At 44.1% G+C, this 24350-nt stretch overlaps 1 protein-coding gene across 1 annotated transcript in view; it reads right to left on the reverse strand.

Annotated features, from left to right (window-relative positions):
• Window positions 1–1585: 1585 nt before the first annotated feature.
• FAM107A (family with sequence similarity 107 member A) overlaps window positions 1586–24350 on the reverse strand; it is a 95644-nt gene continuing 72879 nt past the window's right edge. The window contains exons 3-4 of the mRNA XM_073644640.1: window positions 8045–8201; window positions 1586–2965 (exon numbers count right to left, since the gene is read on the reverse strand). Coding sequence (XP_073500741.1) covers window positions 2852–2965; window positions 8045–8201 — 271 coding nt within the window. The 3' untranslated portion in view covers window positions 1586–2851. The remainder of the gene's footprint in view (window positions 2966–8044; window positions 8202–24350) is intronic.

Consider the following 24350-nt stretch of genomic DNA (forward strand, 5'->3'; position numbering starts at 1 on the left):
TCTTTCGAAGGAAGACAGCAGTTACCAAAATGAAATACACCAGACTATTCTTCCCTTTAGGATCCATAAATAATAATAATAAAAAAGTCCATAAATCCTCGTATTATAACCTAAATGTGCTCTTAGTGTTCACAGCATTTCACCTGTTAGAGACACAGTTTGTGCTCCAGAGCTGTTCTTCCTGCTATATTCAGGGACCCCTTTGAAGTTACAGAGCTGAGTCTTCTGGTTGTGCTGTCATTTATATGTATACATTTTATTACTTTTAATTGCTTATATGGTGCCATTAATTTCCATAGCGCTTTACATACATCATCATTCTGACGTCTTTCTCCTTCCTCCTCTTTTCACATCAGTTATGGGCAGCACAGTGGCTCAGTGGTTAGCACTGTACAGTGGGCAGCATGGTGGCTCAGTGGTTAGCACTGTACAGTGGGCAGCACGGTGGCTCAGTGGTTAGCACTGTACAGTGGGCAGCACGGTGGCTCAGTGGTTAGCACTGTACAGTGGGCAGCATGGTGGCTCAGTGGTTAGCACCATCACTTTGCAGCACTGGGGTCCTGGGTTCAAACCCCACCAAGGACAACATCTGCAAGGAGGTTGTATGTTCTCACTGTATTTGCATGAGTTTCCTCCCACACTCCAAAGACATCCTGGAATGTAGATTGTGAGCCTCAATGGGGACAGTGATGATGTCTGTACAATGCTGCAGAATATGATGGCAGGTGAAGATATTGGTTGTGTGATCCTGCCCTAAGTGTTACCAATGCAGATAAGTCTTGAAGTTTCTGTTCACTACAATGTAGGACTGAGAAGACTTCTATAATAAACAGCAAAACAGGCAGATTTTTTAAAAAAATATATAGTGCACCCAAAGGCACATCTGTATGAATGGGTTGAAAATATTTTCTTAGAAGTCTATGCAGGGTTGTTCCTCTGTTATTCCTCCTGGAAATGTATAATGTCACCATTGCCCTTGACCAGTATGTCAGACCTTCCGATGAATATATATATTTTCAGGATGAGTAACAGAGGAACAGCATCATGTTCTAAGTATAGATACCCTGTAATTGTTAATTTATAAGAAAAAGACGTCATTAAAAGGGGTATTCCCATCTCCAAGATCCTATTCCAATATGTAGTAGGTGTAATAATAATATTAGCAAATACCTCCAATTAGAAATGTAGTATAGTTCTTCTGATTAGCCATGTTGCTTATCCCATGTGTAGGGCATTGTAGTAGCTTAGATATCCATGATTATGACCATTAACAACTAACTGTCAATATCACTATATAAGTGGTCGTAATCATGGATACCTAAGCTACTGCAATGCCCTGCACATGGGGTAAGCGACATGGCTAATCAGAAGAACTATACTACATTTCTAATTGGAGGTATTTGCTAATATTATTATTACACCTACTATAGCTAATCAGGAGAACTATACTTTTCTAATTGGAGGGATTTGCTAATATTTTTACTACTTGGAGATGGGAATACCCCTTTAATGTGGGGCGTAAGGAGCACTATATTCCTATAACTACTACTCTTATCAGCCCAAGTGTGATGATAACGATAAAAAATCACAGGTATGATGATTTATTTAGGGTTATTCTGTAAGTATCTGATATAAAGACCGAAAAAAATAAAAATAAAACTAGAACCCTCCTATTAATACATAAAGTGCAACGTGTCATTTCATTATAATTAATGCGGGCAGAAATAACGAAATGGTAAAGGTCCGATTTAGAGTTAAAAAAATACTTTTGTGCCTTTTTTTCAATATACCGTATGCAAATATTACACATCTATCGACCTATTCTGATCAGAAGACTATATAGAAAAATAAGCCGGCACGGACGCCAAAATAAATATATGCTCTATATGGTATTGTGATTGGGCGACAATCTTAAAAAGGGGAAGGATCAATCACAGGTAAAAGAAAAAGAACTGATTTTTGTGCATTATGTGATTATTTTTGTGCATTATGTGTACAGATTTTTTTTAGCAGCTGATTTTGCTAGTCTTGGATAGGAGTTGCAGCCCCTTAATTTGTGACGATCCTGTCCCCTTTTTTTTCTGAGATTATTTTGCGTCATTAAGGCTTGATTAAAGACTGGCTTAGCTTATGCCTGAGATATCTTCCCTGTACATCTAGAACAAAAATTAAGCTGCATAATATTAGAAATCCATATCCGCCAACCACACTGCTCCCTCTGGTGGTCAGAATGAAAACTGCACTTCCAAGATTAGAGCACTCTTGGGGTGCACAATGGTCGTGTGGTTGTTGTTTTACGCAGGTAATACTGCATTATAATAATATGGAATTAGGAATGTAATACTGCCCAGAGGGTGGGCCGGTAACACGATAGCGTTGGCGTCCTTGGCTGGTTATGATGACTGTGCAACACATAGCTTGGAATTGGACATGCAGAACATGTATGCGGTATACCCAGCCAAATCACCTGTGTGCCCCCCATGTGCTTCTTTGGGGTCACAGAACAGACACATACAAATTGGATCGGTCACCCCCCTCCCGACATTTCTTGACCTTCGATTCGTATGGAAAAGCGCGGGCAACACAGCAGCTCAGCCACAAATCTTCACAGCCACGTGCAGGTAGGAGGACACTTCCACTGGTTAGACTAAGTGCTGTGGCAGCTAAATACAGGGTGTTACATCGCTCCCGAGAGCACAAGCGCACGGTGTATACTGCTGTCGGGATAAGGGATAGTTCCTTGCACAAACGATCCGCTGCGCCAAGTCCTGTACAATGACGTCCGGTGACATCACAAATCCGGCTCAACATAGAACTCCGTTCCCGCTTGGCAATTTTTTAAATTTTTTTTTTACACCACTCTTTCGTCACTCGGTAACGTGGCCGTTCTTCTGAGATTTTCCTTTACTTTTATAAACTCCGGAGCGTGAGATTCGTCTTTAGGTTCTTGTTCTTCTTTTTCAAGCTGAAGGAGCGAAAAGTAAAAATGTATCAATAATAAAAAATAGATATATTAAAGGAAATGTGTCGTCAGAAAATAAACTATTGTTTAAAGGGATCTGTCACTCAATGACACCCGTGTTTTGGGTTGTACAAAAACATAAATCAGGGCCTGGCTGCGTTAATGCAGCTAGGTATGTTTTACTCTGAAACACTCCGGCGTTACAGAAACTGAAGAGTGACCCGGTGACCCCAGGAAAAAACGAAACCTGCCCGATGCAGCGCAAACTTCTGGTAGACATCATATTGTATATTGGGGGCTGTTGTAGATATAATACTGTGTGGGGTGCTGTGGGGGCCATTATACTGTTCTATAAGGGACTGTGGGGGGTCATTATACTGTATATAAGGAACTGTGGAGGTCATTATATTGTATATAAGGGACTGTGGGAGACATTATCCTGTATATAACGGACTGTGGGGTCATTATACTGTATATAAGGGACTGTGGGGGCCATTATCCTGCATATAAGGGACTGTGGTGGCCATTATACTGTATATAAGGAATGGTGGGAGCCATTATACTGTATATAAGGGACTGAGGGGGACATTATCCTGTATATAAGGGACCGTGGGGGCCATTATACTGTATATAAGGAATGGTGGGAGCCATTATCCTGTGTATAAGGGACTGAGGGGGACATTTTCCTGTATATAAGGGACTGTGGGGGTCATTATAATGTATATAAGGGACTGTGGAGGCCATTATCCTGTGTATAATGGACTGTGGGGGGCATTATACTGTATATAAGGGACTGTGAGGGACTTTATCCTGTGTATAATGGACTGTGGGGGGCATTATACTGTATATAAGGGACTGTGGGGAAATTATCCTGTATATAAGGGACTGAGGGGGACATTATTCTGTATATAAGGGACTGTAGGTGCCATTATACTGTATCGGTGACTAGGGGGCCATAATACTGTATGGGGTGCTGTGGGGGCCACAATACTGTATGTGAGGGGCATTGGTGGACATCGTACCATATTATGGGGGGTTATGGTGGTGACCATACTATATAATGGGTGGTTGTGGTATGGGGGGCTGTAGTGGACATCATAGTGTATATTGAGGGGCTGTTGTGGATATCATACTGTATGTGCGGCTGTGGTGACCATCATAGTGTGTAGGGGGACAGCATGAGAAGAGGGTATAGTTTGGAGAGGACAGTGTGGTGGGCAGTATGAGGGCATAGTGTGAGGAGAGGGCACAGAAAGGATTTGGAGAGGGGACAACAAACTGTCCCATATGGCGCCGGCTTCTCCCAGCGCCGCTCCAGGTGATTGACAGGTCTCTTGCTAAGCACACACATGGTGAAGACCTGTCAATCAACTAGAGCGATGCGAACGATAGATCTTCAAACTATATTTTTTCCTGAAACACCGAAGCATTTAGGAGAAAAACATACCAGGTTTTTGTGGTTACATGTACATTTTAACATTTTTGTCAATTTTCTTTTCTTAGAAACAGATTAAAAATGGAACACATACTTTGTACCTCAGTGTTCCATCTGTTTTTAAAGGTTTCATTGCCAAAAGTCAATGGATAAAATTTTTTTCTAAGAGTTTCAGATTTTAAAAATGGATGCAACACGGATGGCACATGGGAGAAAAATAGAAAGCTGGGCTCAGCGGTCTTGGGTCGTCTATGTGAGCATAAAAGCAGAGGCCAGTGATTGGCTGCAGCGTTCACCTGCTATAGACAGGATATCACTGCTGCAGTCCTGTCAATAAATACCGACAAGGCACAGCAAAGAGGCACCGGAGCAGCAAGGGCTTCAGTAGATTAGAACTGCTGATTTTAGTAAAGCAGTCTTGGCCACCCCTTTAATCACATTTATTATTCCCAGCAACCCATAGTCTACATTCACACATTTTACATCCAGGAGATATGGATTATTTGTCGCTCAGGTGTCATCTGTTTTGTATCCCTGTTACATCCATTTTTTTTCTTTTCATCCATTTTTAAAAACTGATGAAGATATAAAAAGTTTGTTTTTTTTATCCATTGATTTATCGCACTGGATCATTTAAAATCAGATGAAACATGGATGGAAAACTCAGTTTAATATGAGTCTGATCCACAAAACAGGTGAAAATAGGACCTGCACTGAGTTTCAGGGGACAGACACACAGATCTGTTTTTAAAAGTGATATGTGTATGGATCAAAGAAACTCTGTGGGTCAGTGCCCTTCAAGCGAGCACCACAGCCAGGGCTGGGACAAGGGGTAGGAAGCACCTGCCTAGGGTGCTACTCATTGCCTCCATGTGGAAAGAGCACTTTGAAAAAAAAAAGAAAGCTGACATTGCTGAATGCCTGCGGCCGCCCGGCCCCTTCCCCCAGCCGCAGGCATTCAGCACACTGATGGCTGGGGCGCAGTCACACAAGTGAGCGGTATCAGTCACTGACACTGCTCACTCCTCTCTTTGCTTGCTCCCCGGCCATCGCTTCCTCCCTGCACTCAATTTTATTCGCGTTTACAATTGATATGAGTGCCGCTCGGCACAGGAGCAGAGGAGCTGTAATCAGCTCCCTGCTCCGCCAGGAGACTCCATCAGAACACAGGCTACTCCCGGCCTGCTCCCTATTTTGCCTCTGGATGGAGGCTTTTATACCTGGGGCCTGTGGGGGAAATTATACCTATGACCTGTGGGGGGACATTATACCTGGGGCCTGGGGGGGGCATTATACTGGTGGATGTGGGGGGCATCCTACTGAGGACTGTGGAGACATCATACTGTAAAGAGGGCATTATACTGGGGTCTGTGGTGACCATACTGTATTGGTGGCTGTTGAGGACCTTACACTGGGGTCTGTGGTGACCATAGTGTATTTAGGGCTGTGAGGCACTTTATATTGGGGGCTGTGGTGACCATACTGTATAGGGTGCTGTGTAGGACATTATACTATATATTGGGCCTGTGTTGGAAATCATATTGTGTATTGGGGGCTGTGGTAGATATCATACTGTGTGGGGTGCTGTGAGGGACATTATTCTGCATATAAGGGGCTGTGGGGGCCATTATACTGTATTGGTGACTTGTGGACTGTAATACTGTATGAGGTGCAGAGAGCGACCATCATATAATATGTGGGAGGCTGTGGTGGACATCATACTATATTATGGGGGTTATGGTTGTGACCATACTACATACTAGGGGGCTTTGGTGGACATCATACTTCATGGGAGGCTGTAGTGGACATCATTGTGTATATTGAGGGGCTGTTGTGGATATCATACTGTATGTGCGGCTGTGGTGACCATCATAGTGTGTGGGGGGACAGCATGAGAAGGGTAAAGTTTGGAAAGGACAGTGTGGTGGGCAGAGTGAGGGCTTAGTGTGAAGAGAGGGCACAGAAAGGATTTGGAGAGGGGGAAGAATGAAATGGGGGCACAGTATGGAGAGAGGTTAGCATGGTGGGGGGACAGTGTGGACTCATAGAGAGTGTAAGGGAAAACAGTGTAAAGAGGGCAGCCATGGTATAGGTAGTGGTTCATAAGGGCCGACGGTGTGGCAGCTATAGCTGATAATTTCAGACAGTAGGGTAGTTATAGCTCATAAGGACAGACAGTGTGGAGGTCATATATCATAGGAGGCTTATTTAGGTCACAATATGGACATATATTTTTATGCAGAGAACATTTTAATAATACTCTTATTTTTAAAGGCATAGTGTGGGAATGTGCTGCTTTAAACCGGAGAAGAGGGAAGTCGGCAGAGATGAGCTGTGGATGTGAAAAGTCATCATGGCATCTGGTAAAATGAAGACGAAAAGAAACGGCTCCATCAAAGAAGATGTCACCTATAAGGTACCAGTATACATATGTCTTCTTGTTGCTACTGACTACGTCTCATCAGCACTATTGTTCCTGTATTGTCTGCAGTCGGATAATGATCACTGCTAAGGATATACTGGAAGTTGAAGGTTCAAAAGATACAAATGTATATGGGTTGACTAGACATTAGATTTGATTGTGGTACTAAGCTTGGTGATGTTGTCATGTACTGATGGTGGCTCTGGTAATGTATTAATGGTGGTTCTGGTGATTTATACATGTACTGATGGTGGTACTGGTGTTGTATTTATTTACTGATGGTGGTTCTTGTGATGTATTCATGTACTAATTATGGTTCTGGTGATGCATTCATGTACTGATGGCTCTTTTGCTGATGCATTAATGGACTGATGGTGGTTCTGGTGATGCATTTATGTACTGATGTTAGTTCTCGTGCCGTATGTGTGTACTGATGGTGGTTCTTGAGATGTATTCATGTACTATTGATGGCTCTGGTGCTCCATTTACGTACTAATGATGATTTTGGCTTCATATTCATGTACTTATGTTGGTTCTGGTGATGAATACAGCACCAGAACCATCATCACTACATGAAATGAATACATTACCAGAGCTATCAGTAGTATATGAACAGAGCACCAGAACCATCATTACTACATGAATACATCTCCAGAGCTATCAGTAGTATAAGAATACAACACCAGAACAACCATCACTATATGTATTTTTTGGTAAAAAAGGTAGCAATTCTAGTGGAAGTGGTTGTCAGCGCCTCGTTACCTGACCCATCGGAGTGGGGGGGGGGGGGGGGGGGGCTGTGTTAAAGTAGTCTCTGACCCATTCCATTGCTGCAAGGCGAGGAAGGGGGAGATGGAGGGGAAATTATCAGCTTCATCTGATAATTATCAGCTTCATCTGCCTAGGGCACCAAAATGCCTTCTCCCGGCCCTGACCACAGCCCCTTCACTGTGCTGGATCATTGGGGTCCTGGAAGTTGGATCAGCCAAACATGCATGGCCTACACTAAGTATTTGGTCAGTATTTTACAGAGGGAAAGTATAATAGAAACACGTCACTCCTGATTTTGGCTATAAAATACTGAACAAATACTGAACGTGTGAACATGGCCTAAGAGTAAGCCATTGATGTAATGATCATTAAAAAAAGCTTTAATGAATATTCCTAGAGTCCAATTCTTACACCTGCATGCATCGATTTTAGACTGGCGCAGAGAAGAGGGTACCTGCTCGAGCCTCTGTTGTCTCTTTAATAACTCCTGCTCAAATGGCGACTGCATCTTCTTGGTCTCCTCCTCCTGTCTCTTCTGTTGTATGATCTGGTCTCTTCTCCGATTCTCCAAAACTCTTTGAAGCTCTGGCTTCTTGTCAATGCTCAGACCTCTACGAGAACCAGATGTGATTATTTAACTCGCAGCAATCACAGGTTACAATGAAAAACAATCACAGTAAGAGCAAAAAATCACCAAAATGCTTCAAAACAAAAAGGCCCTCATCAAAAATATGCTTCCCTTAAATTGAGATACTTCCGTTTATTTCAGTGACCTGAGCCGCTTCTGGCTGCAATGCCCACTTCTGCCACTAGAGAGCACAGTGGCACCACATAGACAAGAATGATCAGATCACAGCAGATACATCCTATGTAATCACAGATCCGTGTATTTCCTTTTGATGGTGACTTTCTTCCTTAGGCTACGTTCACATGTTCAGTATTTGGTCAGTATTTTACATCAGTATTTGTAAGCCAAAACCAGGAATGGGTGAAAAATACAGAAGTGGTGACGTGTTTCTATTATACTTTCCCTCTGATTGTTCCACTTCTGATTTTGGCTTACAAATACTGATGTAAAATATTGATCAAATACTGAACGTGTGAATGGGGCCTTAGACTTTGCCTTTTAACCCCTTTAAAGCCCAAGATGCACTAATATGTATCTGTGCCCTGGGCTTTAAGAGCCTGATACGCATTAGTATGTCTTTGCGATCGCGCCCACACACAGGCTGTGCGGGCGCGATGGCCGCCGGGTGTCAGCTGATTGTCACAGCTGACACCCGGTACTATGTGATGGGAGCGGTCCCACACCGCTCCCGGCACATTAACCCCCGCAATGCTGCGATCGAAGTCAATCGCACCATTGGGGTGGCAAGGGGAGGTGATCGCAATACTCACCTCCTCTTCCGTCCTCCAGCGTTGTCTGCCGCGGCTTCCCGGATGTTGCCATGACGACCTGATGTCGTCATGACAACATCCGGATCACCAGGAAGATATTTTGGTCATGCACAGTGCATGACCAAAGTATCTTCTGCATCTGCAGCGCTGACAGCCTGCATAGTACGGGGATGGTGCTCCATCCCTATGCTATGCAGGCGATCAGAATAAAAAAAATGAAAGTCCCACAGTGGGACAAAGTATAAAAGTAAAAAAAAGTGTCAGAAAGTGAAAAAAAAATTAAAAAAAATTGTAAAAAAATAAAAAAAAATAAAAAAAATAACCCACCAAAAATAAAAATATAATGTACCCATTAATAAATATTATTATGAAAAAACAAAACAAAAAAAACCCAACAAAAGTACACATATTTCGTATCACCACGTCCGGAACAACCTGACCTATAAAATTGTCCCACTAGTTAACCCCTTTCAGTGAATACGGTAAAAAAATAAAATAAAAAACGAAGCAAAAAACAATGCTTTATCACCATACCGCCAAACAAAAAATGGAATAACACGCGATCAAAAAGACGAATATAAATAAAAATGGTACCGCTGAAAATGTCATCTCGTCCAGCAAAAAACAAGCTGCCATACAGCTCCATCAGCCGAAAAATAAAAAAGTTATAGCTCTCAGAATAAAGCGCTGCAAAAAAATTTTTTTTTCTATAAAATTGCTTTTATTATGTAAAAGCGGCAAAACATAGAAAAACAATATAAATGTGGTACTGCTGTAAATGTACTGACCCGAAGAATAAAGCTACCTTATCAACTTTACCACACGCGGAACAGAATAAAAAAATAAAAATAATAATAATTCCTGAATTGTTGGGTTTTGTTTATTCTGCCTCCCAAAAATCGGAATAGAAAGCGATCAAAAAATGTCATGTGCCTGAAAATGACACCAATAAAAACGTCAACTCATCCCGCAAAAAACAAGCCGTCACATGACTATTGGCCAAAATATGGAAAAATTATAGCTCTCAAAATATGGCGATGCAAAAACTAGATTTTACAAAAAAATGCGTCTTTCAGTATGTGACAGCTGTCAATCATAAAAACCCGATATGAATCTGGCATTACTGTAATAACACCAACCCGAAGAATAAAGTCGTCTAATCACTTATACCGCACTAGGAACGGCGTAAAAAATAAACTCTCGGGTTAGGGTTGTGTACAGTTAGGGTTGAGGTTGGGGTTGTGCTAGGGTTAGGGTTAGGGTTGGGGTTAGGCTAGGGTTAGGGTTGGGCTAGGGTTAGGGTTGAGCTAGGGTTAGGGTTGGGCTAGGGTTGTGCTAGGGTTAGGGTTGTGCTAGGTTTAGGGTTGGGTTAGGGTTGGGGTTGGGATATGTGGAGCCCCTGAGGGTTCAGTCGCCACAGAGGTACTGCATCTCACCCAGAGGTGTGGTATCTCACTCTCAGGTAAGGAAGGAGTACAGCTCGGGACCCCAACACCTGCATTCACTACACCACATTTCCGGGGGACAGGGCGAGATTGCTCCTACGGGAGAGCACAGTCCCTGGTCCCTGGCTGGAGTGGGAGGGAACCACCTAGAGAGGGGGAACCATGTAGTGGATGGGGTGGAGGAAGTAGAAAAGGGGAGCACTTGCCAGGAGCTGTATAAAAAGAGGGAACCATCTTAGAAAGATCAGACAGTCAGAGGAGGAGAAGTGAAAGGAGCAGAGGCTCTGTATGAGCTCTGCTCTAGAGGCGGGCCTGGATAGTGAGGCCCAAGTCTGAAAGGAGAAGGAGAGTGAGCAGGAAGGCTTCAGGAACAGAAGGGATCCTAGGGGTACGGGCAGTGCTGGAGGCCACCCGTACGCCCGAATCTACAAGACAGTGGAGGGATCAAGCCGCAGAAGGGGGACCGGCCCCTAACTAGCACGGATATTTCAAGTCCATCTAGCAACCGGAGGTGGCTGTACTTTCAGGGTGCAGTTGCCCACTACCACAGTTAACAATCGCCGAAAAGGTGGCCACATAGGGCCCAGGGGACTGCAGGTCGTCCGCCAAGACCCGAGGCCACCGGCTTGGGACACTGACTGTGAGGCGCAGGGCAGGAGGGTGAGTGCCAGCGCAGGAAGACGACTGAAGAAGGCACATAGAAAGGGGTCCTGTGAAGTGCTCTGGAAATACCTGAGGGTGGACTGAGCACCACTCTGAGTAAGCGCAGCACGACGTGGACAGTTATACCGAGCTCTGTAACTTGGACTGCAATAATCGTGAGTAAAGACCCTGGGACTGCACTATCTTGTCTCTGTGTTCCTTGCTGCGCCACCCCTCACTGCACTACAGCGCCCAGCACAACCTGCACAACCACCATCATCCGCACACACTGCCCTGAAGCTACACTCTTCCTGTGGGGAGTTATACCACCCTTGCTGCCAAACCACCAGCTTCAGAGGACTGTTCCGCAGCGGCGGTCTCCACAGGTGGCGTAGTCGGACATTATATATAACCTACACACCTAAATTCCCCTTGGATTGACCGCCTGGGTCACAGACCGGGTCACCGCCACTGTGACTACAACCCCCAGCATCCCACCGGCCCGTCTCCGGGTACCCCACGGCCCAGGGGGCGCGTGAGATAGGGTTGGGGTTAGGGTTGGGCTAGGGTTGGACTAGGGTTAGGGTTGGGGGTGGGGTTAGGGTGGGGTTAAGGTTTGGATTAGGGTTAGGGTTGGGATTTTTTTCAAAAGTAAAAAAATAAATAAAAAAAAAATGACGATATGGCAACTAGTGTTGAGCAAGTGCTCACTACTTGAGTTTGCATCGGGTGCTCGGGTATGTATTGAGTATCGCGGGTGCTCGAGTGACATGCTCGAGTCTCCGCTCCATATGCTTCGCGGCCAGAAAAACCTCGCGGGGATTGCCTGCCATGCACAAGCGATCCCCGCATTTTTTTTTTGGGTGTCTAATAACCGTGAAACATGTGGGCGGGGACTCGAGCATGTCACTCGAGCACCCGTGATACATGGTGCATACCTGAGTACCCGATGCAAACTCAAGTAGCGAGCACTTGCGCTCAAGACTAATGACAACTTATTCAATATAATGACCTAATGTTATCAAATTCTGTGTTTTACCTCTGGGTTCAAAATGTTCACTATACCCCTTGATAAAATCCTTGAGGGGTGTAGTTTCCAAAATGAAGTCACTTGTGGTGGGTTTCCACTATTTAGGCACATCAGGGGCTCTCCAAACGCGACATGGCGTCCGCTCTCGATTACAGGGAATTTTGCGTTCAAAAAGTCACACAGTGGTCCTTCCCTTCTGAACTCTGCCGTGCGCCCAAACACTGTATTTTCCCCACATATTGGGTATTGGCGTACTCAGGAGAAATTGCACAAAAGTTTTTGGGGTCCATTTTCTCCTCTTATCCTTGTGAAAATAAAAAAATTGGGGCTAAAACATCATTTTTGTGGAAAAAGTTAGATTTTTTTATTTTCATGGCTCCATGTTATAAACTTCTGTAAAGGACTTGGGGGTTCAGGGTGCTCACCACACATGTAGATAAGTTCCCTGAGGGGTCTAGTTTCCAAAATGGTGTCACTTGCGGGGGGTTTCCACTGTTTAGGCACATCAGTGGCACATCCGCTAATTATTCAAGCAACTTTTACATTCAGAAAGTCAAATAGTGCTCCTTCCTTTCCGAACCCTGCCGTATGCCCAAACAGTGGTGTTCCCCCACATACAGTTAGGTTCATATATATTTGGACAGAGACAACATTTTTCTAATTTTGGTTCTAGACATTACCACAATGAATTTTAAACAAAACAATTCAGATGCAGTTGAAGTTAAGACTTTCAGCTTTCATTTGAGGGTATCCACATTAAAATTGGATGAAGGGTTTAGGAGTTTCAGCTCCTTGACATGTGCCACCCTGTTTTTAAAGGGACCAAATGTAATTGGACAGATTAAATAATTGTAAATAAAATGTTCATTTCTAGTACTTGGTTGAAAACCCTTTGTTGGCAATGACTGCCTGAAGTCTTGAACTCATGGACATCACCAGACGCTGTGTTTCCTCCTTTTTGATGCTCTGCCAGGCCTTCACTGTGGTGGTTTTCAGTTGCTGTTTGTTTGTGGGCCTTTCTGTCTGAAGTTTAGTCTTTAACAAGTGAAATGCATGCTCAATTGGGTTGAGATCAGGTGATTGACTTGGCCATTCAAGAATTAAACTCCTCGGTTGCTTTGGCTTTATGTTTTGGGTCATTGTCCATCTGTAGTATGAAACGACGACCAATCAGTTTGGCTGCATTTGGCTGGATCTGAGCACACAGTATCGCTCTGAATACATCAGAATTCATTCGGCTGCTTCTGTCCTGTGTCACATCATCAATAAACACTAGTGACCCAGTGCCACTGGCAGTCATGCATGCCCAAGCCATCACACCGCCTCCGCCGTGTTTTACAGATGATGTGGTATGCTTTGGATCATGAGCTGTACCACGCCTTCGCCATACTTTTCTCTTTCCATCATTCTGGTAGAGGTTGATCTTGGTTTCATCTGTCCAAAGAATGTTCTTCCAGAGCTGAGTTGGCTTTTTTAGATGTTTTTTAGAAAAATCCAGTCTAGCCTTTTTATTCTTGATGCTTATGAGTGGCTTGCACCGTGCAGTGAACCCTCTGTATTTACTGTCATGCAGTCTTCTCTTTATGGTAGATTTGGATATTGATACGCCTACCTCCTGGAGAGTGTTGTTCACTTGGTTGGCTGTTGTGAAGGGGTTTCTCTTCACCATGGAGATTATTCTGCCATCATCCACCACTGTTGTCTTTCGTGGGCGCCCAGGTCTTTTTGCATTGATGAGTTCACCAGTGCTTTCTTTCTTTCTCAGGATGTACCAAACTGCAGATTTTGCCACTCCTAATATTGTAGCAATTTCTCGGATGGTTTTTTTCTGTTTTTGCAGCTCAAGGATGGCTTGTTTCACCTGCATGGAGAGCTCCTTTGACCACATGTTTACTTCACACCAAAACCTTCCAAATGCAAGCACCACACCTCAAATCAACTCCAGGCCTTTTATCTGCTTAATTGAGAATGACATAACGAAGGGATTGCCCACACCTGTCCATGAAATAGCCTTGGAGTCAATTGTCCAATTACTTTTGGTCCCTTTAAAAACAAGGTGGCACATGTTAAGGAGCTGAAACTCCTAAACCCTTCATCTAATTTTAATGTGGATACCCTCAAATGAAAGCTGAAAGTCTGAACTTCAACTGCATCTGAATTGTTTTGTTTAAAATTCATTGTGGTAATGTCTAGAACCAAAATTAGAAAAATGTTGTCTCTGTCCAAATATATATGGACCTAACTGTATAGGGTATCTGCTTACTCAGGAGAAATTGCACAACAAACTGTATGGTGCAAATTCTCCTGTTACCCTTATGAAAATGCAAAATTGGGGGCTGAAAAACATTTTTGTGGGAAAAATGTGAAAATTTTATCTTTAAGGCTCAATGTTATAAACTTTTGTGAAGCACCTGGGGGTTCAAGGTGCTCACCACACATCTAGATAAGTTCCCTGAGGGGTCTAGTTTCCAAAATGGTGTCACTTATGGGTGGTTTCCACTGTTTAGGCACATCAGGGGCTCTCCAAACGCAACATGGCGTCTGCTAATTATTCAAGCAAATTTTACAATCAAAAAGTCAAATAGCGCTCCTTCCCTTCCGAACCCTGCCGTGTGCCCAAACAGTGGTTTTCCCCCACATATGGGGTATCTGCTTACTCAGGAGAAATTGCAAAATAAACTGCATGGTCCAATTTCTCCTGTTACCCTTATGAAAATGCAAAATTGGGGGCTGAAAAACATTTTTGTGGGAAAAATGTGAAAATTGTATTTTTACGACTCAATGTTATAAACTTCTGTTAAGCACCTGGGGGTTCAAGGTGCTCACCACACATCTAGATAAGTTCCCTAAGGGGTCTAGTTTCCAAAATGGTGTCACTTGTGGATGGTTTCCACTGTTTAGGCACATCAGGGGCTCCCCAAATGCAACATGGCGTCCGCTAATTATTCAAGCAAATTTTACATTCAAAAATTCAAATGGCGCTCCTTCCCTTCCGAACCCTGCCGTGCGCCCAAACAGTGGTTTTTCCCCATATATGGGGTATCTGCGTGCCCAGGAGAAATTGCATAACAAATTTTGGGGTCCATTTTTTCCTGTTACCCCCGTGAAAAAAAAAAAAATCGGTCTAAAGTAACATTTTTGTGAAAAAAGTTAAATGTTCATTTTTTTCTTCCACATTCCAAAAATTCCTGTGAAGCACCCGAAGGGTTAATAATGTGGTTTTGAGCACCTTGAGGGGTGCAGTTTTTAGAATGGTGTCACTTTTGGGTATTTTCTGTCATAAAGACCCCTCAAAGTGACTTCAAATGTGATGTGGTCCCTAAAAAAATGGTTTTGTAAATTTTGTTGGAAAAATGAGAAATCGCTGGTCAACTTTTAACCCTTATAGCTCCCTAATACAAAAAAAAATTTGGTTCCAAAATTGTGCTGATGTAGAGTAGACATGTGGGAAATGATTTAAGGGCATAAAAATGTAAATTTTGAAAATTGCAAAATTTTAAAAATTTTCGCCAAGTTTACATTTTTTTCACAAATAAACGTAAGTGATATCGAAGAAATTTTACCACTATCATGAAGTACAATATGTCACGAAAAAACAATCTCAGAATCAGGGGGATCCGTTGAAGCGTTCCAGAGTAATTACCTCATAAAGTGACAGTGGTCAGAATTGTAAAATTTGGCCTGGTCATTAACGTGCAAACCACCTTGGGTTGTAAAGGGGTTAAAAACCCAAATAATGATTTTTCCGAAACACTTGACACTAGTTGTGCTTTGCACAGATATAGCAGAGAATGTCGCTTGACCCACACCTAGGTTATCATTGCTCAATTTTTTCTTATGCCGGATCCCCTGCAGAGACATAGATATAACAGCTATGGACACCTTTGACAAAAAAAATATTGAATTTTACATAAATTAATGGCTACCTTTAGGCTATGTGCACACATGGAGTATTTGCAGCAGATTTTTCTGCAGCAAAAATGAGAGTGTTGGCAAGAAAAACGTTGCATAAAATAAGTTTTTTGTGTCCATTTTTGATGTATTTTTTACTTGCGTATTTTTCCCATCCGTTTGAACGGGGAAAAACCGCTGCAAAAATGCTGAATGAATTGACATGCTCCAGATTGAAAAAAATGCTTTGACGGTTGAAGTCTGCAAGGTAAAAATAAGCAGCGTATGCATGATATTACAGAATACTCAATCACTTTGCTGGTGCTGTAAAACTTGCCATTTTTGCCACGACAAAAACACAAGGAAAAAAAGACGCGGCAAAAACAATGTGTAGACAAACCCTTTTAAATAAAATTTCAGCTTGCAATCTTCATTACTTCATTCATTTTCAGACCCATTGATAAGCAGTTTGCAGTCTAATCCAAGTTTCAGATGTTTTTCTTGTGGGAGTGTCTCTCCCTGTAATACAGGTAGGATGTGAGGTCTTTGTGTACTCAGGCAGCTGTTGTCTTCATTACCTTATATATCATATACACAGTCGTGGCCATAAGTGTTGGCACCCTTTTAAATTGTTCCAGAAAATGAAGTATTTTCACAGAAAATTATTGCAATTACACATGTTTTTTATACACATGTTTAATTCCTGTGTGTGTATTAGAACAACACAAAAAATGAGGAAAAAAGGAAAATTGGACATAATTTCACACAAAATCCCAAAAATGGGCCAGAAAAAATTGTTGGTACCCTCAACTTAATATTTGGTTGCACACCCTTTGTAATAAAAAACTGCAATCAATCGCTTCCTATGACCATCAACGAGCTTCTTACACCTCTCAACTGGAATTTTGACCACTCTTCTTTTGCAAACTGCTCCAGGTCTCTCATATGTGGAGGTGCCTTCTCCCAACAGCAACTTTAAGATCTCTCCACAGGTGATCAAAGGGATTTAGATCCAAACTCATTGCTACGACTTCAGAACTCTCCAGCGCTTTGTTTCCATCCATTTCTGGGGGCTTCTTGAAGTATGTTTGGGGTCATTGTCCTGCTGGAAGACCCATGACCTAGAACGTAAACCCAGCTTTCTAACACTGGGCACTACATTGTGACCCAAAATCCTTTGGTAATCTTCAGATTTCAAGATGCCTTGATACAGTCAAGGCACCCAGTGCCAGAGGCAGAAAAACAACCCCAAACATCTTTGAACCTCCACCATATTTGACTGTAGGTATTGTGTTCTTTTCTTTGTAGGCCTCATTCCGTTTTTGGTAAACAGTAGAACGATGAGCTTTACCCAAAAGCTCTATCTTGGACTCATCTGTCCACAAGATGCTTTACCAGAAGGACTTTGGCATACTCACATACATTTTGGCAAACTTCAGTTTAGCTTTTTTATGTCATGTCAGCAATGGGGTTCTCCTGGGTCTCCTGCCATAGCATTTCATTTCATTCCAATGTATATGGATAGTTTCTGCTGACACTGATACACTCTAAGCCTGCAGGACAACTGGAATTTCTTTGGAACTTGATTGGGGCTGCTTATCCAACATCCAGATTATGCTGTGTTGCAACCTTACATCAAATTTTCTCTGCCATCTACGTCCAGGGACATTAGCTACAGTGTCATGGGTTGTAAACATCTTGATTATGTTGCGCAGCGTGGACAAAGGAACATCAAGATCTGTGGAGATGGACTTGTAACCTTGAGATTGTTGATATTTTTCAACAATTTTGGTTCTCAAGCCCTCAGAGAGTTCTCTTTTCCTTCTTTTAGTTGTTTACCTACAATTTTGGAAAGGTGCCAACAATTTTGTTTGGACCATTTTTGGGTTTTTTGTGTGAAATTATGTCTAATTTGCTTTTTTTTTCTCAGCTTTTTTTGTGTTGTTCCAATACACACAAAGGAAATAAACATGTGTATAACAAAACATGTGGAACTACAATAATACTCCGGGAGAAATACTTCATTTTTTGGAAAAATTTCAAGGATATCAACACTTTTGGCCATGAATGTATATATACAGGGTCGGTCTGGGCTGGCGGGATACCGGGAAATTTCCCGGTGGGCCCCGCCCCCTGCTGCAGAGTAGAGGGGGAGAAGAGAACAAAAAAAAAATTCTGCGGTTTTAAGGGGCACGGGCCCTTTAAAAGCGCAGGCACAGTGTATGCAGGGACGCGCGCACGCAGCGTTCATTACCTGAACCACCGCGGCGCACGTCCCAGTGAAGCAGCTGAAGCTGCGTGTCTCCCTTCGCCGGCCGGCGTATGACGTCATCGTCATGCGCCTGCTGTGAAGGAGGCGAGCAACTCAGGAGAAGGAGGACACCGCACGGGAGCGCAGGAAGGTAAGAGGTGTGTGTGTGTGTGTGTTGGTCTGGACCCACTGGCTGGACACACAAGGCGGGGGCCAGATGGACACACAAGGGGGGGCCCAGCTGGACACACAAGGGGGGGGCCCAGCTGGACACACAAGAAGGGGGCCCAGCTGGACACACAAGAAGGGTGCCCAGCTGGACACACAAGGGGGTAGGCTGGCTGGACACACAAGGGGGGAGCCAACTGGACACAAAAGCGGTGGTCCTGGATGGACACACAAGGGGGGAACCCTGGCTGGATACACAAGGGGGGTCCCAGCTGGACACACAAGGTGGGAGCCGACTGGACACACAAGGAGGGGCCCTGGCTGTACACACAAGGGGGAACACTGGATGAACACACAAGGGGGGGCCCAGCTGGACACACAAGGGGGGGCCCAGCTGGACACACAAGGGGGGGCCCAGCTGGACACACAAGGGGGGCCAAGCTGGACACACAAGGGGGGGCCCAGCTGGACACACAAGGGGGGGCCCAGCTGGACAGACACCAAGGGGGTAGCCAGGCTGGACACACAAGGGGGTAGCCAGGCTGGACACACAAGGGGGTAGCTGACTGGACACACAAAGGGGGAACCCTGGCGGGACACACAAGGGGGAACCCTGGCGGGACACACAAGGGGGGAACCCTGGCGGGACACACAAGGGGGGAACCCTGGCGGGACACACAAGGGGGAACCCTGGCGGGACACACAAGGGGGGAACCCTGGCTGGACACACAAGGGGGAACCCTGGATGGACACACGAGGGGGAACTCTGGCTGGACACACGAGGGGGGGCCAAGCTGGACACACGAGGGGGGAGCCCTGGCTGGATACGCAAGGGGGTCCCTGGCTGGACACGCAAGGGGGAACCCTGGTTGGACACGCAAGGGGGGGCCCGGCTGGACACACAAGGGGGGGCCTTGGTTGGACACACAAGGGGGCGAGCCCTGGCTGGACACACAAGGGGGGGCCCTGGCTAGACACACAAGGGGGAACCATGGCTGGACCCAGGCAAAGGGGGGTGGGCAGGATGGGTATATGGGGGGGCAGGCTGGACACATGGAGGCCAGGATGGATATATGGGGGGCAGGATGGATATATGGGGGGGCAGGCTGGACTCATGGAGGCCAGGATGGATATATGGGCGGGGGGCAAGCTGGACTCATGGAGGCCAGGATGGATATATGGGGGGGGGGCAGGCTGAACACATGGAAGCCAGGATGGATATATGGGGGGGGACAGGCTGGACAAATGGGGGGCTAGGATGAATATGTGGGGGGGGCGGGCTCGATACACAGAGGCTAGCATAAATATATGGAGGGGCACGCTGGATATATGGGGGGTGTCAGGATGGATATATGCAGGGGGTAAGGGCAGTATGGATATATGAGGGGGGAGGCTGGACACATGGAGGCCAGGATGGATATGTAGAGGGCAGGCTGGACACATGGAGGATATATGGGGGCGCAGGCTGGAAACATGGAGGCAAGGATGGATATGTGGGGGGGCAGACTGGCCACATGGGGGGGCTAGGATGGGTATATGGGAGGGGGCAGGCTCGATACACGTGTGCTAGGATAAATATATGGAGGGGTCACACTAGACAAATGGTGGCCAGAAGGGACATATGGGGGAGCCTGGCTACACAAGGGACTTAATTACTGTTTGGGAGCCAGATTGAGGAACATACTTTATTAGTTTATGGTGACCAGTGGGGAACATTATTACTTTAGATTCCAATTATTATTATTACATTATTACTTCTGTAATATAATTTACTTTTTAGGAAATAGTTTTCCATGGGATGGGACAAAAGAGGGGTCCTGTTACTGTGCAGGACGGCACTATGTTGCTTTTTTTCTTCAACTGGTGTAGTGTAGAAGTCGGGGGGGGGGGGAAGTGTGAATATTCTCTAGAAGAGATCAGTTATTGATAACTGTGTGTTATTTTCTGCAGAGATGATTCCTGGCTGGAAGAAGTGATGGCTGTCTGTGCCAGATGAAGAAGAAAAGCGAAGATGAAGGACTTCACCTAGAGACGTCACTGGTGAGTCAGTGTATTACATGTACACTTACACTACACACGTGGTCAAAATTGTTGGTACTCCTCGTTTAATGAAAGAAAAACCCACAATGGTCACAGAAATAACTTGAATCTGATAAATTACAAATTTTTGAAAATGAACAAATGAAGGTCAGACATTGCTTTTCTGCTTCCACAGAATAAAAAAAAAATTAAACTCATGAAATAGGCCTGGACAGAAATGATGGTTCTTCTTAACTTAATATTTTGTTGAACAACCTTTTGAGGCAATCACTGCAATCAAACCATTCCTGTAACTGTCAATGAGACGTCTGCACCTCTCGACAGCTATTTTGGCCACTCCTCATGAGCAAACTGCTCCAGTTGTCTTGTGTGTGAAGGTTGCCTTCTCCAGACGGCATGTTTCAGCTCTTTCCAAAGATGCTCAATAGGATTTAGGTCAGGGCTCATAGAAGGCCACTTCAGAATAGTCCAATGTTTTCCTCTTAGCCATTCTTGGGTGTTTTTAGCTGTGTGTTTTGGGTCATTATCCTGTTGCAAGACCCATGACCTGCGACTGAGACCAAGCTTTCTGACACTGGGCAGCACATTTCTCTCTAGAATCCCTTGATAGTCTTGAGATTTCATTGTACCCTGCACAGATTCAAGACACCCTGTGCCAGATGCAGCAAAGCAGCCCCAGAACATAACAGCGCCTCCTCCATGTTTCACAGTAGGGACAGTGTTCTTTTCTTGATATGCTTAATTTTTCCGTCTGTGAACATAGAGCTGATGTGCCTTGCCAAAAACTTCCATTTTTGTCTCATCTGTCCATAGTACATTCTCCCAGAAGCTTTGTGGCTTGTCAACATGTAGTTTGGCAAATTCCAGTCTGGCTTTTTTACTATATTTTTTTTCAACAATGGTGTTCTCCTTGGTCGTCTTACATGAAGTTCACTTTGGATCAAACAACGGTGGATAGTACGATCTGACACTGATGTTCCTTGAGCTTGAAGTTCACCTTTAATCTCTTTAGAAGTTTTCCTGGACTCTTTTGTTACCATTCATATTATCCGTCTCTTTGATTTGTCATCAATTTTCCTCCTGCGGCCACGTCCAGGGAGGTTGGCTACAGTCCCATGGATCTTAAATTTCTGAATAATATGTGCACCTGTAGTCACAGGAACATCAAGCTGCTTGGAGATGGTCTTATAACCTTTACCTTTTAACATGCTTTTCTATAATTTTCTTTCTAATCTGAAACAACTCTTTCCTTTGCTTCCTCTGGTCCATGTTGAGTGTGGTACACACCATGTCACCCATCAGCACAGTGAGTATCTGTAGTCCTATATACAAGCCCACTGACTGATTACAAGATTGTAGACACCTGTGGTGCTAATTAGTTGACACAACTTGATTTAACATGTCCCTTTTGTCACATTATTTTCAGGGGTACCATCATTTCCGTCCAGGCCTATTTCATGAGTTTAATTTTTTTTTAAATTCAGTGGAAGCAGAAAAGCAATGTCTGACTTTCATTTGTTCATTTTCATAGATTTTTAATTTATTATTACTTTTGTCAGATTCAAGTTATTTCTGTGACCATTGTGGATTTTTCTTTCATTAAACAAGGGGTACCAACAATTCTGACCACGTGTGTATATAGTATATACAGAACTCCTGTGTATGTCACTGGTGATCACTGTATTATGTATACACTATATACAGAGCTTCTGTGTATAATGTCACTGGTGACCACTGTACACTATATACAGAGCTCCAGTGTATAATGTCACTGGTGATCACTGTATTACCTGTACACTGACACTATATACAGAGCTCCTGTGTATAATGTCACTGGTGATCCCTGTATTACCTGTACACTATACACTATATACAGAGCTCCTGTGTATAATGTCACTGGTGACCACTGTATTACCTGTACACTATATACAGAGCTCCTGTGTATAATGTCACTGGTGACCACTGTATTACCTGTACACTATATACAGAGCTCCTGTGTATAATGTCACTGGTGACAACTGTATTACCTGTACACTATACACTATGTACAGAGCTCCTGTGTATAATGTCACTGGTGACCACTGTATTACCTGTACACTATATACAGAGCTCCTGTGTATAATGTCACTGGTGACCACTGTATTACCTGTACACTATATACAGAGCTCCTGTGTAATACAGTGGTCACCAGTGACATTATACACAGGAGCTCTGTATATAGTGTACAGGTCACTGCAAAGAACCCCTTTAATGCAAACTACCGTAATTGTACATCCAAGTTAGTGTCGCACAGTAGATGTGCAGGAGCTACCAGTCAATGCTCCACTATAACAGGGATAGCAGATATCAGATATTTGCATATGGCTGTAGGTGGGCCCCTAGAGTCAGTTCTCCCTGTGGGCCCCAGACACCCCAGCCCGACCCTGTATATATATATTCAGTACAGACCAAAAGTTTGGACACACCTTCTCATTTAAAGATTTTTCTGTATTTTCATGACTATGAAAATTGTACATTCACACTGAAGGCATCAAAACTATGAATTAACACATGTGGAATAGCCCTCCAGGCTGTGTAAGGGCTATTTCACCAAGAAGGAGAGTGATGGGGTGCTACGCCAGATGACCTGGCCTCCACAGTCACCAGACCTGAACCCAATCGAGATGGTTTGTGGTGACCTGGACTGCAGAGTGAAGGCAAAAGGGCCAACAAGTGCTAAGCATCTCTGGGAACTCCTTCAAGATTGTTGGAAGACCATCTCCAGTGACTACCTCTTGAAGCTCATCAAGAGAATACCAAGAGTGTGCAAAGCAGTCATCAAAGCAAAAGGTGGCTACTTTTAAGAACCTAGAATATAAGACATATTTTCAGGTGTTTCACACTTTTTTGTTAAGTATATAATTCCACATGTGTTAATTCATAGTTTTGATGCCTTCAGTGTGAATGTACAATTTTCATAGTCATGAAAATACAGAAAAATCTTTAAATGAGAAGGTGTGTCCAAACTTTTGGTCTGTACTGTACATATATATATATATATATACACACACAGCTCCAAAAAATAAAGGGAACACTCAAATAGCACATCCTAGATCTGAATGAATTAAATATTCTCATTGAATACTTTGTTCTGTACAAAGTGCTGACAACAAAATCACACAAAAATCATCAATGGAAATCAAATTTATTAATCAATGGAGGCCTGGATTTGTAGTCACCCCCAAAATTAAAGTGGAAAGACAGACTACAGGCTGATCCAACTTTGATGTAATGTCCTTAAAACAAGTCAAAATGAGGCTTAGTATTGAGTATGGCCTCCACGTACCTGGATGACCTCCCTACAATGCCTGGGCAAGCTCCTGATGAGGTTGCGGATGGTCTCCTGTGGGATCTCCTCCCAGACCTGGACTAAAGCATCCGCCAACTCCTGGACAGTCTGTGGTGCAACGTGACGTTGGTGGATGGAGCGAGACATGATGTCCCAGATGTGCTCAATCGGAATCAGGTCTGGGGAATGGATGGGCCAGTCCATACCTTCAATACCTTCATCTTGCAGGAACTGCTGACACACTCCAGCCACATGAGGTCTGGCATTGTCCTGCATTAGGAGGAACCCAGGGCCAACCGCACCAGCATATGGTGTCACAAGGGGTCTGAGGATCTCATCTCAGTAACTAATGGCAGTCAGGCTACCTCTGGCGAGCACATGGAGGGCTGTGCGGCCCTCCAAAGAAATGCCACCCCACACCATTACTGACCCTCTGCCAAACCGGTCATGCTGAAGGATGTTGCAGGCAGCAGATCGCTCTCCACGGCGTCTCCAGACTCTGTCACGTCTGTCACATGTGCTCAGTGTGAACTTGCTTTCATCTGTGAAGAGCACAGGGCGCCAGTG

This window comes from Phyllobates terribilis, unplaced genomic scaffold, assembly GCF_046119375.1.
Source record: "Phyllobates terribilis strain yellow unplaced genomic scaffold, ASM4611937v1 Scaffold_8__6_contigs__length_399053987, whole genome shotgun sequence".
Classification (NCBI taxonomy): Eukaryota; Metazoa; Chordata; class Amphibia; order Anura; family Dendrobatidae; genus Phyllobates; species Phyllobates terribilis.